This window comes from Anas platyrhynchos, chromosome 7, assembly GCF_047663525.1.
Source record: "Anas platyrhynchos isolate ZD024472 breed Pekin duck chromosome 7, IASCAAS_PekinDuck_T2T, whole genome shotgun sequence".
Taxonomy (NCBI): domain Eukaryota; kingdom Metazoa; phylum Chordata; class Aves; order Anseriformes; family Anatidae; genus Anas; species Anas platyrhynchos.
Window position 1 is genome coordinate 20,591,582 of NC_092593.1, and position 19,681 is coordinate 20,611,262.

General features: G+C 36.8%; 1 protein-coding gene across 4 annotated transcripts in view; it reads left to right on the top strand.

The window, feature by feature from the left end:
- The window catches only part of LOC101804634 (uncharacterized), a 54,737-nt gene that overhangs the window by 17,361 nt on the left and 17,695 nt on the right, over positions 1 to 19,681 (top strand). For all 4 annotated transcript variants that reach the window (XM_038182284.2, XM_072040922.1, XM_072040924.1 and 1 more), the window contains 17 exons: positions 2,863 to 2,953; positions 3,851 to 4,028; positions 4,801 to 5,369; positions 6,977 to 6,997; positions 8,473 to 8,532; positions 8,828 to 8,881; positions 9,017 to 9,061; positions 9,829 to 9,855; positions 10,153 to 10,197; positions 10,839 to 10,883; positions 11,493 to 11,546; positions 12,967 to 13,035; positions 13,750 to 13,818; positions 15,851 to 15,919; positions 18,418 to 18,486; positions 18,917 to 18,985; positions 19,077 to 19,145. In XM_038182284.2, the coding sequence (XP_038038212.1) occupies positions 3,872 to 4,028; positions 4,801 to 5,369; positions 6,977 to 6,997; positions 8,473 to 8,532; positions 8,828 to 8,881; positions 9,017 to 9,061; positions 9,829 to 9,855; positions 10,153 to 10,197; positions 10,839 to 10,883; positions 11,493 to 11,546; positions 12,967 to 13,035; positions 13,750 to 13,818; positions 15,851 to 15,919; positions 18,418 to 18,486; positions 18,917 to 18,985; positions 19,077 to 19,145 (1,491 nt within the window). In that variant the 5' untranslated portion in view covers positions 2,863 to 2,953; positions 3,851 to 3,871. The remainder of the gene's footprint in view (positions 1 to 2,862; positions 2,954 to 3,850; positions 4,029 to 4,800; positions 5,370 to 6,976; positions 6,998 to 8,472; positions 8,533 to 8,827; positions 8,882 to 9,016; positions 9,062 to 9,828; positions 9,856 to 10,152; positions 10,198 to 10,838; positions 10,884 to 11,492; positions 11,547 to 12,966; positions 13,036 to 13,749; positions 13,819 to 15,850; positions 15,920 to 18,417; positions 18,487 to 18,916; positions 18,986 to 19,076; positions 19,146 to 19,681) is intronic.

A 19,681-nucleotide genomic window follows, 5' to 3' on the forward strand; every position in this document is an offset into this window, starting at 1 on the left:
CCTGTTGACAGCTGAAGAAGGATGAGTCAGGGCAATGTCACATTTTAGTGATGTGACAGCATGGTAGAAGACATTAGTTAGTCTAGCTTAACAGAAATGACACAGGCTTTCTCAAAAATGTTCTGGATTTTGCTGACCAGTGGATTAATTGGTCACAGTAGAGCTAGACAAGGCTGTAAGAGCCATACCTGCTTACAGGGAGGAGGAACAGATGGAGGAGATAGAGCCAGGTAAGAAGTCTGGAAGAGTCAAGCTTGCTGCTACTTCTGTCCATTGGAAGTGACAGTGAGGACTGTTGCTGGTGCAAGAGGCCACGCTATACACATCAACTGGCATCTCTTAGCCCCAGCTCTTCATTCAGTGTCCCTTCAAAATGACCGCGCAATCTCATGGAGCCCTGAAGCTGTCACCACAATGGTAATGGCAGACAAAAGTAGGCACAATATCACTTTGGTTTCCCTTATTGATAGTGTTTAAATATACTCACTTGCAGAAAGAGTGTATCTTTCCTCATTATGTCTTTTATCGTGGCTCTAAAATTATAAGGAATTTCTTTTGATTTAATATAGCCTATTTAGCTGTTTTTAAATAGCTCTTCTATATTTCTTTATTCTTTGAAAAAATGGTTATGCTTCATTTCCCAGATTGAAATACTAAGATCAAAGAGGTGACTAGTCTTGGATTCAAACAGTTATGGAAAAAATCCAAAGATCTGAATATGCAGCAACAATATCTGTGACTTCAGCTTCAGTTGATGCAACTGTAAAGTAGCCTTTATATTCATTTATTTTGAGTCCTGAAAAGATTAACAATCCTAGTGCCAGCTACTGTCATTTTGCTGGAAGTTTTTGTGAGCTGAGGTAGCTTGGCCCAATTCAGTCAACTAAGTATGCAAACCTATAGTGCCATCTCAAAAAAAAAAAAAAAAAAAAAAAAAAGAGAGAGGTCAAATCATGTAGGTGAATAGAAATATAATTAATTGCATGCTGAAGCATCCAATGTCTAAGTTCTTCAAGATAAAATATGTAACTTTCATCTTTCCAAAAATACTGAACTGTATGCTCATAAAATTCTAGCAATAAATTTATAACATTGAAATGACAGCATGAATGTTCCTAATCATAGCTTTTAAGACAATTATTTTATTTTGAAAATATTTTTGGTGTCATGCCATGAAAATGTCAAATTGGTAAATGTTAAACCTGTTAGAATTTGTAGTATATGAGGCAAAAAAGCTTACTGTTCATTTTTGGTTCTAACAGTTATCTCATGTGCATCAATGCACACATAGTTTATATTGGCATTATTTAAGTTTTGATAGAACATCACCACAAGAATAGTGCAGGTATTGAGAATATATAACTTCAAAAGACAAGTCAAGAAGTTTACTATATAGTAAATTACATACCTAGAATTCTGGACAGAATAATGCCATGTATCCTATACAACTAGCTATAAAATGTGGAGGCCCCAATAAGCTTTTAAAGTTGCACCTGGCCAAAAATAAAAAGAAAAAAAAGAAAGAGAAAAAAATTGTCCTCAGGGTGAACATCATTCATAAATAAAAGGAAATATCCTGAAGCCAAGAACTTGCTACAAAACATACAAGCAGAATAGTTATTTAATTAAGAAATTATTTGCCTGCTATGTTTTAAGGTAGGAATTAGCAGTGAAAATGAAAGAATGACAATGTTTTGCTTGTGGGAGGCACACAATCCCAACCATAGTTAACATGCTTTTTCTTGATAGAATTAGATTTTTTTTTTCTCAGTAAGATTTAAGGGCTATGTGACATTTATTATATCTATTTCAGTTAAACACCATATTATTTGTATTCCCTAAAGGGCATAAAATTGTTGTTTTAATTTCTTACTTAAACCAAAATCGAAATGTGTGAGTAAAAGCAAGGGAAATCCCCTTAGCCTCTGCTTGTGACTGTCAGAATGTCGGCTGAGCTGGTGAACTCTTAAAAAGGAAAGGAAGACTCTGGTTAGTGCTGGATCCTCTTTGTGTGCATGAAGGTGGAAAATTATGCATCCACAAGACACACAAAAAAAATATTTCTGTAGAGAAGAACTACTTGTTCAGTACATTTATTTGTAACAAAAGCTTTCTGATGATATTTGAAGAATTAGGTGACAAGCTGCAATCACTGGTAGAAGTCTTCAGGATCCACAGCCACCTAGCTTAGTTTTACAGAGGACCATTCTGTGTGTCACAGTCCTTGGTCTCTATTAATAGAGTTTTTGGAAGGACAGGTGTGGCAGACAAGCCTGGAGAAATTGTACAGCTTTCTAACTGATCTGTCTTTTGGCTTTGTCATGCTGGGTAATCTCACTGACATTTCACTTGGCCCAGCCCATGGGACATTACAAATCTTTCTATTACAGCAGTGACAGGAATCCCTCTTTATAAGGAGATTCACATAGGTCTGAAAGTGGCATGGACCACTGTGATGATGCTGAAAACACAACACCTGGTATCAAAAGCTGCTTTGCCAAAGCATGACAGATGCACAGAAGTATGGGAGGGAAAGGTGTGTGGTGGTGGTGGGAGAAAAGAGTGAATGTCAGTAGGCTAGTGGGTAGGGAAGCGTGTTGGGGTGCAAACAGTCCTCGTCCATACATGTGCAGGTATGCATGAAAATCTGTATGAGGAAATGGCAGGGGGGAGGAAGAAGGAGAAGGGGGTGTAAACCAGGGATATATATGCATAGCCTGGAGAGGTGTGGGTGGGTGCCTAGAAGGGGGAGTGAGAATTCCTGTGACTCCCCTTTCTCCTTGCCTTTACTGGCCCCTCCTTACAAATGACACCAGTTCTCACAGGAGCTTCCAACCCTACTTCTCCCTCCTTTCTTCACAGAGCACCCAGCACAGGCAGGACAGCGCTGCTGCCAGCAAGCTGAGGGCAGCATCCTGCATCTCTGCAGAGCCTCTTGGTTAGGAGCATCAAGGTAAGGACCCCTGTGTTCTCTGTGTCCATGGGCACCACAAATCCTGCCCTAACCAGAAGGAAATGAAAAGCCCTGCAGACCCAGCTGTGCTAGGGACTTTTCTTAGGTGCTCAGGTCCTGGCAGGTTTATTCTTGACACTGAGCTGCCCTTTTGCTATGTGCTGCACTGACCTGGAAGAGCTTGCAGGGAGATGTCAGTGAGGCAGCACTGACTTAGCAGCCCTGAGCAGTCTGTGAACTCTGGGTATGCTGGTGAGCCCAGGACAAACAGCTCAGTCCCTGCAGAAGAAAGAAGTCCTGTTTATAGGTAGCTCTTAATCCTGGGCTCAGCACGCTGTGGCCCCGGGGTTGCACAGTAATACATTCATGTCTGGACAGCAACCTCAGGCCATGACTGTTCCTCTGTAGGACAGCTGAGACCCTCAGTGGTACAGGGTTCTTGAGTAGAGAGAATGGAAAAACTTCTGCTTCTGTTCTTCCTTCTCCTTTCTGTGCCAACCCTGGGCACAGCAAGTTCAAAAAACACCCCTGTGAAGTTCACTTGGGATTCACTCTGCATCCACAGGGGCACAGCCAATGCTATGGTTTTTGAGAAATGCTAATTTTATAAATGCTACTAGGCAGCGTGAGAGAAAAGAACTGAAGCATGTATGTGAAATGTGTGTCTCTCAAGTGCTCTAACTGTATGCACTATGCCTGAAAATCACTTCAACATGTCTCTGCTTATTATTTATGACATATTTTGGAGAAGCTCTTACCTAAAGAAAATAAAACCCAGCTCATTCTTAGGGAATATTTGAAAAAAGAGCCTATTAAGCAACTTGTCAAAGCAAAACTGAACTTTTTATTGTCTGTGTACTGCTGAACTACTACTGTATTATTATTTATGTTGTTTAGGAAACAGAAACCAAACAAATTATGTTCTTCGGACTCTGGTGGCTTTTGTGGGTACTTGAACAACATCAATTTTTAGCGGAAAATCTCAGGGAAGAAAAAAGTTATGGACTGAGAAGACCCATACCTAAACATGTTCTGTCAAATACTGTAGAAAGATATCCCAGCCCAAGTGATCAAGGTGAGTATTATCATTTTAAAATAGGTATTGTTCTTTTCCTTGATTCATTTACTCAGGACTATGTGGCTAACTCGCCCTCTAGGATACTACTTATAATTAGCCAGACTCACCTCATTGTAGGTTTTCACTTGATTTTTGCACTTCGATGTTTTTGCTCTTTTCCTCTCCCTCCCCTTTTGTGTATTTTATAAGAGGAGATTACTTGGTTTTGCTTTGTTTTGTTTTTTAATATGGCTGGTAGCATGTTATTTTAACTGTTTCTTTTGTAACTGCATTTCTATCAGAGTAATACATCAGTAGTTCAGAAAATTATTATTCTCCAGTGTACACTGGTGCAGATCCTGCTCTTGGAATTTTTTATGTCACTGTATGTGAGTGTCAGGGACAGAAACCTACCTCTGTAAATCACATTCCAGTGTCTCATTCAATAAGACTTGTTTTTGTGAGTAAGATCACTCCCACCTTTCCAGTCCCAATCCTGCTACCCAGCACGAGGACAGAATGAATGTATAAACACCACTGCAACATTCCACATTCCACGACATTACCTCACCTTTAGATTCTTATTCCCTTGGGCATCTGCTCTGGAGTAAATTCCTCAGCCTCTATATGCTCTACCTTCACAAGGGTCTCACTCCTGGAATCACAGATGTTTTCTTAAATTTCCACAGCTGAACTCCTACTTTTGAAGCCTAAAATACACAGAAAGGTAAGGGTAGAAGGAGAGTTAGTATGAAAACACTCCATTCACCTTCCTACCTATTTATTCTAGATGAAGACTGCATTCTGGAAATTGCTTTTTTACTGGACAGCTCCGAGAGTGCTAAGGATTATAATCACGAACAGCAGAAAAAATTTGTCCTGGAAACAGTAGACAGAATGAAAGGTCTGCAGCTTAGTTCTGGACGGACCCTTAGCTGGAGGATGGCCTTACTCCAGTACAGCAGCACTGTTCTCATAGAACAAACTTTCCGTAACTGGAAAGGTCCTGAAGCGTTCAAATCTCACATTGCTCCCATCACCTACATAGGTCATGGTACCTACACAACTTACGCTATTACTAACCTCACACAACTCTACATGACTGAAGGGACTCCAGGTAGTGTGAAACTAGCCGTGCTCTTCACCGATGGAGTCGACCATCCAAGAAACCCAGATATTTTTGCAGCTACAGCTGACGCTAAACACCAAGGAATTGTATTGTTCACAATGGGAATGACCAGAGTGGCTGAGGAGGTTAGCAATGCTGCCAAGCTCCGGCTCCTGGCCAGTATTCCAGCATCCAGGTTCGTCTTCAACCTTCAGGACAAAGGAACTGTGGAGAAAGTTCTCAAAGAAATGGTATGTACAGAGAAATATTTACAAATGGCTAGTGGAACATGTGAAAAAAACTCTTACTCCCAATATATTGAAATTCTTATGCTATTAAAGCATTATAACTTATTTTTACATACTGAAGTAGCCCACTAATAGACACTCATTAACAAAACCATTGTGTCAAAGTGTAGTTTTCCTTTCTCTCCTCTTTGTTCAGGTTGTCATCCAAAATACTGAACCTGGAACTGAATTAGACTCATGGAGACCTGTTGTGAAGTTATTTTTATCATTTTTTTCTCCTCTTAAGAAAGGTATTCTAAAGCTCCTTTCTTAAAACAATGAATTTTGACATCCTAATGCTTTCTTCTGTGACAAGCAGGAATGTGATGTTGTATCAAAAAAGATGCAGCTCTTGCAGAAGTGAAAATAAATTTGTAGACCTTATGTCAATTCAGATCAAACCTGAACTTGATCACAGACATGAATTTCCATGGAAAATCTACCCCATATTCAAGAGGAAATGTGTAAATTGTTTTGCTTGGGTGCCTCTATTCTGTGTGTAAGCTTGATTTACAAAAAACATTCCTTGCCAAGTGTGGAGAACAGTGCCATGCTCTAGCCTAGACTACTATAAATCTGGTGACACAAGCTGGGGATAAAGTCCTGATTTGACCATACATAGAGAAAATATGAATAACAACCAGGAGACTTCAGCAGCGAACCCAACAGCTGAGGGGTCTCATACAGGCCTAGAGCTTGCATAAGATCTGGCCTTCCTGTCTGTCCTTCACTTTGATAGCCTGCCATTCTGCACTGGATTCCCTGCATATCACCTTTCCTATCTTCTCTGCTATTACCGTTGGTTTTCTGTAACACAGCAACCACCCCTCAAGTGACTAAGCACGCTTTATCAAATCTGTTTTAATGATGTCTGTTTTAAATAATTGTTTTGGCATAATTGTATGTGCATAGATGTGGATTTTGGAGATTTGTATTGCATTGCTATTCCTCACCATGATTATGTCCTCTCGAGGGACTAAATCTGTTGTGAAAGGCTGGAGGAACACATTACGTGTGGGTGTTTCAGCTGTACAGATTTTATAAAAGAACAACAGTTAATTGATGATGACTGTCAAAGAGAAACATGCTCTAAGTCACATCTTTTCTAAGCTACTACTGTTCACATTTTGTACACACACTGTTAGGCACAATCAGAAGAGCATCTGATGTTTTCTCAAGTGTAGAATATGTACCATTCACTCATTCTAGGGGGCTACTGCTATTCAGCACTTTGGAAACAGCACAGTCCCCGAGTGTGCTGTTCCCATATACCTAGCTAACTGTTGTTTCAGGTCTGTTTACCACTGTAATTGTAGCAAGCTATGGCTGGACAAGGAGTTAGTGATTTGTGCAGTCAACAATCTATAATAGGAAATTAAATTATTGAAATTATTTTTTAAAATAGAGATTGTTAACATTTTTCTCATTAATTAAAATTTAATGTTATCTAATATGTTATTTGCTTAATTTAATTAACTGCTGAAAGAATTATTTTTTACATCTATCGTTCTTCCTGTAGAGCTGGATTATGACATTGTTTCTAATGTTGTTTCCAATATCTGTCCTCATAGAAAGATCTGTCTGAGGAAGAGGTAAGTATTTTTTCCCATACAGCACTCCTGCTTAATATATTCCCATAGACATTTACTATTACATGGAAACATAAAATTTAATAAAGCTGTTAGCATGGTGGGTTAGTAACATATGGACTCCAATGGAATTGTCCTCAAGTAAAACTACATGCTTTTGTATTTGCACAACAGAGCTTTAATTTGTTATCCTAAATTCATTTACTTTTTCTCTTTATTCTCAAAGCTGAGAAAGAACAACATGTGAGTATTAAGTTAACAAGAATTTGCTGATATATCTTAGAAAGTCATTCAACAGACTCAGTGGATAAGTACACATGACATTGAGTTGAATGTGGTGCAGTTCTAGCCCTTAATGACCTTCCTAAGATAAAGAGTTAAACAAAAGGAAGAAATTGGAATAAAGTTTCACACTGTACTTTTTCAGTTTTTCCACACTGTGTCACCCTGTCTGTAGGCACCAGTAGGTCTGGCTGCCACTTTGTGGTATAATAAAATTAACTTCTTTTAAAGATTTTAGTCCTACTTAAGTTACAGTCATATCAGGGAAAGACCATTCTGACGAGCAGCGCAAGGAAACTTTTATATATTATAAGCGTTTGCCAACTTGAAGCATTTTAATTCTCACTGTTGTGTTGATTTTTCTCCTTTAAAATAAATCCTGAAGTAGCATGCCATTCAGTGTTACCCTTGGAAGACACATTACTAAGCACTGGGATGTTGAGACAAGAATGGTGTTTAAGCCCTTCACTAACAGATGTCTCCAAACTGAGTGGATGTTTAAGAAATAATACAACCAAAAATAAAAATAACGTTCTCTACTCCTCTGCAAAAAACAACCCCAGAAGCTGTACAAATTCTGTATTATATAACAGTTCAAAAAAAAATCACAAATAAAAATCATGTAACTATGTACCACAATGATATCTGATTGGAGCACATGACCATATAGATTAAAGAAAAAGAAAAAAATAAAATAAAACTATTACAATGAACAACATTAACTAAAAAAAAGTATCCATCCATTACATCTTTTGTTTATAAATCAATCTGGAGATAGACTATGATTTGTCCTACATGCAGTGGAATAAAGGTAAAAAGGGTGATAGATGTTTTCTTATTCCATTGTCTTGGCTATCTCTACACAGACTATTAATCTAAACAGATCAATAATCACAGACACTAATCATACGAATAAACTGACCTTGTGAGGAGGTTGAAGGTAAAGCCATTATCAAGATGACTGAAATTTCAGGAGTAGGAATAATATGGAATTTTGGCTGGAGTACAGAGGCCACATTCTTCATGGGTGGTAAACAGAAGGCTAAAAACTTTCTGTAAAACATGTAAATATAACAGGTTTCTGATCATTTCTGGTTCATTCAAAGTAGTTACTCAGGAATTTATAAGTAATGTTCAAGTGCTTTCTCTCTCTTTATTAAACTGTACTGATTTGGATTTACTATTTTCATTCAAAGTGTCCGCAGGTTGCCATATGTAACTGTGAAAAGGGAGAAAAAGGCCTTCCTGGCCCTGCTGTAAGTAGCTGTCATTTCTCATTTTCTTTTTGTTGAATAATTGATACACTGTACAAAACAAGATTTATTTCATTGTTGGTAGTTTTTAGGAAAGTAACTGAACCCAATTTTTGTTTTGAGAAAAACTGTTGTCCATTGAGTCCATGCTGTTCCCAGAAATCTAATTTCAAGGCTATCGTAAATACAGAGATGCTTTAAAAATAAATCTATAAGAAGCAACATAAATATATAGTCTATATATTGTGAAATAAAATTATGTGACTAACATATAAGAGTTTTATTTTGTTTCTTTCAGGGTAAAAAGGGTCGCACTGGGGATGACGGAGCTCCAGGCTTGAAAGGAGCAAAGGTGATGTGAGTTTTCAGATTTGGGCAAAAGATTTGGTAACTCTGTTAATATAGAAATACTAAGCCAATATTCAGCTCATCCAGAAAATATTATTTTTTCCTAATTTCACTGATCTTGATGTTGGATTACCCACAGGGAGAGCCGGGTCTTAATGGAATCCCAGGTCAAGATGGAATAGAGGTAAAAAATAATTTCTTTTCCCCTTTTTCTCCAATGAGCTGTGTTGATGTTGATCTACTTCAAGATTAAAAAAAAAAAAAAGGCAAAACATTTTTGTTTCAGTTCTGGTTTACCAGCTAATAATTCATAATTCATTAACACTAAAAGAGCTGAAAACACTATGATTGCTTAAAAAGAGGGAATAACTCCCACCTGTAAGAATGATCTAGAAATACTCTCTAATAATACATAATACATCCTAAAATGAGATGAATGCTTTAATACAATAATTTAAGAACATTACAGAAGTTGACACTGCCTGGATCTTCATGGGTCTGTATCAGTTTTGTATTTGGCAAATACAGGTTCTAAAGTGTAATAGTAATGAAAAAGTTGAAAGAAATATATATAGGAGCAAGTACAGGACCACATTGTTAGTGCCTGACTGAATTCATTCACTTACTAATTGCTCTGCTTTGTTCATATTTATTCAATACATTCTTATTATTTAGTGACTTTTTTCTTGCTTTCTTATTTTAGAATGCTTCTCACTATGATGGAAATATTAATGCTAGTTGATCTGCTATTACATAATCAAAATCCCAGACAAATGGCACTTCCTAAGATTTGTACACACATATAAAAACATCTATCATGACCAGTAGAAGTAGTATTTACACATATTGCAATGTTTATCAGAGATCCCATGACTGCTCATTAGATCCTGAAATGCTGTTCATTTGGGTTATATATCCTTACAAACTGCTTTGCTTTTTTCTTTTTCCTAGGGGAAATCTGGGTATAAAGGAGAGAAGGTACCGCTTTTAGTCAAAATTGCTTGTATCAAAATATGATTAGTATTTATTATGTATATTGCTATATTTCTAGTGAATACTAGTGAACATTGACATCTCTTTACCAAGTGCTGCACAAGCTCTAATAGAATATTTTTCTTCACCAATGAACTCACAGCATGATTGCTATAATATGTCAGGAAAATAATCACATTTAGGTCATGAGTTTTAATGAAAGCACCCAATGAATAAGGACGATGTGCTCTTTATACTATGTATTCTATAAAGGAATAAATATTTATTCATTTTCCTTTTAAGGGTGAAAGAGGTGAATGTGGAATCCCAGGGATAAAAGGAGACAGAGTAAGTAGCCACAAAATTGTCAGGCTTTCAGGAAACACAAGTAAAATACAGGAGAAAAAAATACATCTCCCTGAATAACAACTATGATGATAGATTTAAGGCAAATATCAATTTTAAAGCTGAGGGAGATAACAATGTACAGTTTGAAAAAAATGAAAGCGAGCAAGGATAGCACCTTCAGTAATTTGCTCAGCTCCATCTGTATTTTAATATGGTACTTCTTAAGGCCCAAGCCTAAACCTGCTTGTAACAATGGTAAAACTCTACTTGACTTTAACAGAGACAGAAGTCTTGAAGTAGTAGTCAGAGGGAATAAGAGATGAAAATGAAACAAAGGCTTTTTAACTCCAACACCAACCTTTAATATTTGGTGTATAATCACTGTGAATATTTTAAATGAAACAAACAGAATTTAATCCTGGACTATGAATCCTTGATAATTAACTCTGTTCATTCTTACTCTGCATTCTGATTACCACAGTCCACTTAAAGGGAGCTGGTGGTGAGCTCTTCTTGACTTTTTTTCTTTTTTTTAGTATTAAATTATCTAAATCAGATACCTTACTAAAAAGTTACACAAATGATTTTGACCAAATTTAAATATACAGAAAATTGTCTTTTTTTTTTTGCTTGCCTTTTAGGGTCCTGAAGGTCCAGTTGGCCCCAGAGGAACAAGAGGGCTCCAGGTAAATAAATAAATAAAGAAGAAATGATAAGAACAGAAAAAATAGTTCCTGGTATTCAAAGCTCTGAAATTATACCAGGCCACAACTTTCATAGAATTCTTGAGCCACTGAACTCAAGGCATCCAAAATCTATCTTCTTAAACAGCAACGTTAACAATTTGGAGGAGCGCTCTAGACAACTAAATCACCCTCATAATTTATTTAGTCTCAAATATCACAGCAAATGCAGTTCCATAAAAAAATAAAATAACTTATTTCCCATTCAGTGTCTAACTATTCCATTTTCTCACAGAAGTACATGGGAACACTTTATTCTCTTTTCATCCCAATATTCTGGCTGAAAGCCAAGAAGCTTAGCCCACAATACATGTTTCAGTAAATCTTCACAATAGATTGCCTTTTATTATATTGAAGTAGAGGTAGAGCCAAATTATCTCTCCCAAGGACCAGAGTAACTGAACCTACACGTGCACCAGAAAGCATAGCTTCAGTTCTGAAATGTTTGTAACTTGTATTTTCATATAGGCTATAGCAAAGGAGAGATTGTTTTCCAAACTGCCATTGTTCTGAAACCTTGAAAAATCTCATTAACTACACCTGTTTTAATAGGGTCCACAAGGACAAGCTGGAGATCAAGGGCCTGAAGGCCTGCAAGGATCAAAGGCAAGAATTGCATTATTTCTTCTCTTTCTTAATATTAAGAGGCATCTTAACACATCCTCACAACAATAATGCTTTTAGTTTTATAGCCCATATCCTTTTTGTAGGGGATGCATCTGAATATGATATTGCTAGTAAATCATATACTCTTCGTATTCTAAGAAGTTCCTAAGAAAGGTATTAATTTGCTCTTTATGTTGGATTCAGGTCCAAATCAAACTGTTCCTCTCTCATAAACAGTTAAAATATGGCTGCATCACAGAATATTATTTAGCAGCAGTGTAGTATTACATTCGTTCAGTTTTCAGTGTAAAACTGTATTTCCATAAGTGCCAAGCAGGAATTTTGTTAGGGATCTCAAATATAAAGCCCTCTCTTGGAACTGTACATTCTCAAGAATTCTATAGTTGAAAATTAGTAATTCCGTTGTTTACTGATGCTAAGCAAAACATATCTGAAAGTCACCAGGATGAGTGCAACTCAGGACACAGTCTTGCAGCAGGCCCTCTGAAGGTGGGCCCCAGAAGTCACACAATGTTTCAATGCAAGATCCAGTCCCCTCTGTAAATATGTTTTGTTTTGTTTTGTTTTGTTTTGTTTTGTTTCATTTGTTTCACAAACATAGGATTTACATCTATTAAATCCTTAAGATTTGCTGGGGGTACTTCTTACTTTCCCCTTTGTAAATTCTGGGTATACCAATAGCAATGACTTCATTCTGTGGTCCTGTAATAATCTGGTATCTTTGTCTTCTGTTAAACTAGTATGATACAAATATCCCTGAATGTTGCACACAATTACAGGGACTGTTTTAACTTCATTAAGAGAGAGAACAGTTACACTTTGCTTCTCAGACAAGCCTTAAACTGAGTACTTCATCCAAGGCTAAGGGGTTCTCCAGCTACTAAAAAGGAGTGTTTCAGGAAAAACTCAAAAATGAATGCTATTACTTATTTTGAAATCAAATATCACATTAAGGTAATGTGATATACAAATATCACAGTAATGCAAAATATACCAGTTTTACATGCTACTTTGCTTTCTCTCTACTTTAGAAAGGACATTATCTCTTTTGATATCTCTTTTGGTATTTCCTTTTGCACCATATTTAGAGTGCCTACTGGCCAACAGTGAGTCATACAGCAGTTGGGTGGGAAAAACTCGTATCTCACATGAAGCAAAGCATTCTTCCATTTTTGCCTGGTATCACTTTGTACAGGAAAATCTATGCTCTTGATAAAGGGAATTTTTAAACACTGAAAGAGAGATGAAGTAATGTGTAAGACAATTCCAGTGGTCTGAAATTCAGGATATACAAAAAATAAACTTCAAAATCTGTTCTTATACAACAAACTGAGTTAAACTGATTTCATCAGACACCAATTTATGTGCAGAATTGTTTCTTTTTCCATTCTTTTAAAAGGGTGAAAGAGGTCTCCCGGGGCCACCAGGCTTACCTGGAGAGACTGGAATAGGACTGCCAGGCCCAAAGGTACAAGTACTTGTAATCTTCTGTATTATGTGTATTGTAGGACAAGAATAAAGACTGAGACAGCTGAGATAATACACTTCAAGGTATATGAGACTTCAAGCCCCCAGATGGTTATTTTTTTGTGGTACTGGAGATGTATTTTGTATGTTGATCAAAACTGTTTGGAGGAAAAAAAAAAAAAAAAAAAAAAAAAAAAAAAAAAGTACATTTGAAGTATGTACTTTAAAGTATTTTTTTACAATAGTTTTTATGGTTTATATAAGCCAAACTAAGGAGCGTATAGCTGAATAAAAATGCATATGTAGCCTTAAACAAAAATTATTCTGTGAAAAACAGGCTTCTTGGTTAGGGTGAGCATAAGGAAAAAAGAAACACTAAGATAGAAATATGGACTTCTTGGAAAAGTACTGTAACTTACATAATGTACGACGAATATGATGAGAATAATTAATCCTTTAGATTCAACATTATGTTCTCCTAAATGCAGAAATGAGGCTGTCCCCTAATGGCTGTGAAAATGCACCAGTTCAATGTCTGTTGCTTCCTGCATGTTGCATTAGTTTGAGGTTTTGAGGTGACAGTCAGGTATATACACTCTGCCATTCCTGTATTCTCCTACATTAAATATTTCAGTCAGAGTGTCTGATGAGTTGTTATATGCTACACATATAAATATCTAAATAAAGTAATTTAAAAATACATCTTTGTTTGAAGGGTGACATTGGTTTGACAGGAAGACCAGGCCCTGTTGGCCCACCTGGAGTTGGTGAGCCAGGACTTCTGGTATGTCTGTTTTTTAATTGGTGAGGGGGAAGTGGGACTTCACCCTACTAGAAGATAGTGCTTCCCTATTAAAAGAGATATGTGTATGTATAATATACCCTATTAAAAGAGATATGTGTATGTTAAATGATGCTCTTTTTTTCGTCCACTAGTTCTCACCATCATACATACTACATTGTCTGACTTTCAGTTCCCTTAATAAACTGAAAATGTGTCCAATTCCTTAACTTTTCTAACTATCTTAGTCTCATACTAGCTATGAAAAATTGACATCTTGTGCAAAGCCAAATAAATATTTACATAAATCTGTTCCCAATAGATTCAAATCTAAATATGATGACTTTGAAGTTGAATGCTTTTCAGTACCATTAGAACATCAGTATAAGCTTTGGGAGAGAGATTCATTTCAACCACTGACACGTTAGAAACTGTCGTGAAACAGCCTACATCAAGACATTCATGTTGTACAAATGGTACCAGATAACATAATCTGACCATTATTGCATTTACTAAAGATAAAAGAGGAAGAAATTAAAAAATTTTTGACTTCCAGAATTTATAGCAGTTTTGGACCTGAAGGCTTTTCCCTTCCTCCTTCCGATAAAAAAAAAAAAAAAAAAAAAAAAAGTCAATCTCTATGTGATAATTCAGAAAATCAGTATGCCAGTTTTATAGTCCCTTTTTTCAAAGTGTCAGACAGCACCTTTTGCTGAGCTAGTTACAATACAGCAGACTCAATTGCTTAGGGACATGGTTTAGTGGGTGACATTGGTAGTAGGGTGATGGTTGAACAAGGTATCTTGAAGTTCTTTTCCAACCTTGACTCTATGATTCTTGTCACCTGGATGAAAGAGCTCTGGTACAACCACAAGAGGGAATGCTGTCCATTTTTTTTCAGAAGTAGCTTTTGCCCATTGACAAGGGAAAGATTTGTAACAATTATTTCAAAAGAGGTGCTTCCAAAACAAACAGAAAGATGGTTTCATCACTGAACTAACCGAACTCAAGCCTGCTTGAAAATACACTTAGAAGCAAATTCTTGTTAAAGAGCTCACAACAACAGAGTAGTACTAATAAGACCAGTGGTGACAGTCAGTCAGACTTGTGCAGTGGTGCTTCCTTGGTCTTTTCAATAACAGCTTAGAGAAAGAGCTGCTTTGTGGATGAACAGGGGATGTACATCTTTGTTAGTCATGTTATCTGTATTGATATGACATGAGAAATTGATTTTTTAAAAGTTTGTGTGTGTTTTGTTTTGTTTTGTTTAAATTTATTTGCCACAAAAAACTTTCCTTTTTATGGCTGAATGCAGTGCAGTTAGCTTTACCTAGGAAATAGACTTAGTTCTAAAGCCACATACAGAACCACTTTAAATCACACTTAGGTTAAGCAGAGCTTAATCCACTGCCATTCTCTGATGTATGTGCAATCTCAAAAAATAGAGAAAAAAAAAAAAAAAAAAAAAAGAAAAAGGAGCAGGAAAACATTGTGAAACAGGCTCAAAATGGAGACATTTTGGACCTGCATTTAATGAAAGTTTTTTGTTGTTTTACTTGCCCCTCATGCTCCTATCAGATCTGCTTTCAAAAAGAAGAAATGTGCTATTATTCTCTTCATCAATTGCCATCATAACTTTGTATAGCTAGATTTTCTTCAGTACCATTGTGCATGGTCTTTACTCTGGTTTTCCCTCTTTCTCATAATTACAGTTAAATATTAATAATGATTAGTAACTATCTGTGAATCAAACTAAAGTTTAGGGAGTGAAAATGTTAGAAGTGTAAGGAAAATCAATTTCAGCTACATGATCTGTGATTTGTAAGCAACCAGAAAAGTAATACTGGCTGCCTTGTTATTGCTGCAGGCCAGAATGCTTGTCACTGATTCACTGTGAATATCATATTACTGTATTATTTTTAACAGGTTATAGCTACACATCAACATCCAAAGACATGCTTATAACCTGTAATGACACTGAACATGCTGGTTTTGATTTGAATAATTCTGGACCATTTTAAACTTACGTTAACAGGGGCCTCAAGGACCACAAGGTGTTCAAGGAGAACGAGGTTCACCAGGAGAAGGGCTTCCAGGAGCAAAGGTACAGCAATCAAAGGGTTCTAAGAGCAGAGCAGTGCCATTGAATGAGTGCATGCCAAAACAAGTCCATAGCAGACAAGGGAATCTCAGAAATTAGCTGTAATTTAATAATAAAATTTGGTATCAATTAATCTACTATACTGTCAGAGAATTTAGTTGGTTTAAATACAACTTCTAGGCAGAGGTAGGCTTTTTGGCCTGTAAAGTTGATATTTAATTGCCCTGACACTTAATTTGCAGGATCTAAGCCTGGAAAGAATTCCAGCTGTAATTTTAAAACAGCCTCTAGCATCTGGCTTTACATAAACTATTACAAAAGTGATTCCTTAGACAAAAAAAAAAAAAAAAAAGTCTTTTTATTGTTGTTTATTTCTAAATCCTTATATATGTGTATCTTTTCTCTCATGAAAGACAGGTTGCTAAGCTTTATCATACCTCAGCTTATGCATTTTAGCAAAAGGCTGGATTCAGTTTGTGGGAAAAGGAAACTGCTGTTACTGTTTTGCAGATACAGTAGGAAGTAATGACAAGCAGTAGCTTCGCTTACAAGGATGGACTCACTAAATCTCTTCCTACTAGCTCCTGTTGCTGTCTGCTGAAAACCAACTCAGCATGGGCTGTCACTTTGAACTTTGGTTACAGCAACAAGTGGCACAGCTTGCACAGGAGCGAAATGGCTTTAGTGAAACAATACCATAGATGCTGAGATTCCCTGAGAGTCTCCTAATTCCCAGTGTCTGTCCTGAGACAAACACTCTCTGTGGCCTTCTGTGTGACTTTTACCTGATTATTACTGTTTCAAATGGAACATAATTTTTAACTGTCTCCCTGGGAGTTGCACTGGATGAATAGTTATTATATAAAAAATGATCCTGAACTAGTAAGATTCACTAGATCGCACAAAAGCCTCCTAGAGGGCTTCTTGACACTCAAACCACCCTAAGTATAGGTGGTGAATTCTTCCCTTATAGCATAGTTTTAGCAATGTTATCAGATACAGCCTCAAACCTGGAAACCAATGAGTTCCTCTCTCCCACACATCTGTGCAATAGGTCCACCCATTTTTACTCATCCACCAAGGCAATTTTGCTTGAGAAAACAATAAACAAGTATTTCACAGATGCAGGCCCCAATTGTCCCTTTACTAAAAATCAGTTTTATAATTTTTGCTTAGCACAATACTGCAGTCAGGTGGATTTAAATTTGACTGCTGCTAGCAACATTATCTCTTCAAGCACTTAGTATATATTTTATGATTAATTATCTAGTCTCACTTTTGATGGCTTGTATTTGTTTAGCAGATCTTATCCATGAAAATAAAAAAGAATTTGAAGGAAGTATATTTAGCAATCACTGCATTGATGCTGAAATACCAATACATGTAGGAAGAAACATGACAACTAATAAGTTCCGCACAGGAGCAATGCACAAATATGGAATAATGCATAATTAATTCAATTAACTAGTTGAAACTGTTGAGCAATTGAGATAGGCAGAATCAAAGGGGAGTTCTGTCTGCATTATTGTACCACTTGATTCTGAAAAAAAAGCCCAACTTTTTACTGCCAAATCTGACCCGAAGCCACACATGTATAAACAAAGTCTACAGGTATCTCTAATCCTAGTTATGGCTGCCAAGTATGTCAGCTGTACAGTTTTAAATGCCTTTTAAGCAGATGATTTGTTAATCTAAGACAAATTGTACAGTTGCTTTCTTTCAGCAGAACAGTTTTGCTAGAAGCTCAGAATTCAGTAAAATGCAAAATGCAAGCAAGTGTTCTGAACTTTCAGGAGTAAGGAATGTTCTTTTTAAGAGAAAACCACATGATAGTTTTCAGTCAAAGATAAAGTGATGGAACTGGTTAGTAGGGAGAGGGAAAGCCTGTTAAGGGCATATAACTTCATTGCCCTGGGTGATTCTGTTACAATTTGCATAAACTAGCTACCAGTCTTTGCTTGTTTTACTAATTGAAATACAAGAAAGCACAATATGCATTTTCCCCAAGACCACTGGATTGTAAATAAACATTTAGGGCAATGACATTTACAAATACACTTCTACAAACAGGACAGTTTAGCCTGGTCTTTATTCTGGCAAAACTCTTAGTGAGAGCCAGATTCTCATTACAACACTTTAACCCACGAGACAAATAAGCAGAATTCAGCCTTCAGCTAGTCTCAGAACTCAGCCCTACTGACATTTAAATCAGTCATGGTTCTGTCATTGAATTGATGGGAAGCTGGACAGGACCCAATACAATCGAAGTAGGCAGAAAGATAAAAAGAAGTTTGTTCAGCATTTTCTTCAGCAATTTCAAATTGCAGAGCAAGCCCATTTGTGAAGACCTCTTTGGTATCCTGGAAAGCAGAACCAGGTGCTGCTTTCTGGTTCTTCTCATTTTGGTTTTCATGATGACAGAGCAAACAGTGTCTCTAGTTACTTCAGAGAGAACAGCTGTGTATTTATATAGTTAACGCTGCATTATTATTTTCTTGTAGGGAGACCGTGGTTTTGATGGACCAAAAGGCCCTCGTGGACTTCCAGGCATCAGCATAAAAGGTGAAAAGGTGAGCAGTAAATACACCAGGGGATTGCCAAAGTGATAATAAATCTACGTAGTAGAGGGTTGTTCACTATAAAAGGTGTAATGAGGCAAGACACCCACAAAAGACCCCACACAATAAGGTATTTTGTAGACATTTATGCCCAAGAAATTCTATGAACCTATTTGAACATCTCTTTATATTAAGATAGGAAATGTTACAAAAATCACCTGATTCCGTGCAAAAAATCAAGGTTTAGAACTGGAAAAACAGACTAGCACTTGTTTGCAATAATGGAACCAGCAGGGAACAGATGCATATATGAAAGACACAAGGTCAGATCCCCAGCTTCCTTGACTTATGAAGTGATTAAGTCAACATGTACTAGCACAAGAGATATGCAAGATTGTTTCTGTATTTTTATACAGCTGTTTAACTGCACTTCATTTGCCAGGGTGAATTTGGTCCTCCTGGTTTACCTGGGCCAATAGGATTACCTGGAATTGGAATTCAAGGAGAGAAGGTGTGGTTTTCACTTTCCCCTCACCCCACAGTTAAATGTCTAGTAACAGAATATACTTTATTTTTAATAATTAATTATATAATCTTTTCAGGGAGTGGAGGGCCCAAAAGGACCACCCGGCTCCAGAGGGCTACCAGGACAGGGACTACCTGGACCAAAGGTTAGAGAATTTTATGAAGTACAAGTTCCTGTGCTGTTTTTACTGTTACGTTTTCTGATTAAGAAGTGGTCTGCCTCTATCCTTATGCTTCTTAAAGTGCTGAACACCAATCTAAAAATTGACTTATTGCAGGAAATTATTTTCCATTTCAAGAGCATCTTTTATTCTCAGTGCAGTTTCTTATTCCAGAAAAATACATATATACCTTACAGATTGGCTGCCTTCCATGTTAATTCTGCTGCCTGTTGCCTCATTTGACTTTGTGAATTTACTGTATCTAGCAGTTCAGAATGGTCCAAGGTATGATGAAGATTACCACTGCTGAAGGAAAACTGTCACAATAATTTAGCCTTGACTGGTTAGCACAATCCAGAACTGTTAATAAAAGAAGTCAACCTTCAAGTGTTTGGAATGCAGATTTAAAGTGATTTTTTGAAAAGAGGTGTCAGATGAAGTTCTGAATGCCTGAAGGCTATTAAAGAATGGTCTAAAGGAACTAGAGGTGTAAGTGGGTCAAAGGTCCATACCAGGTGAAG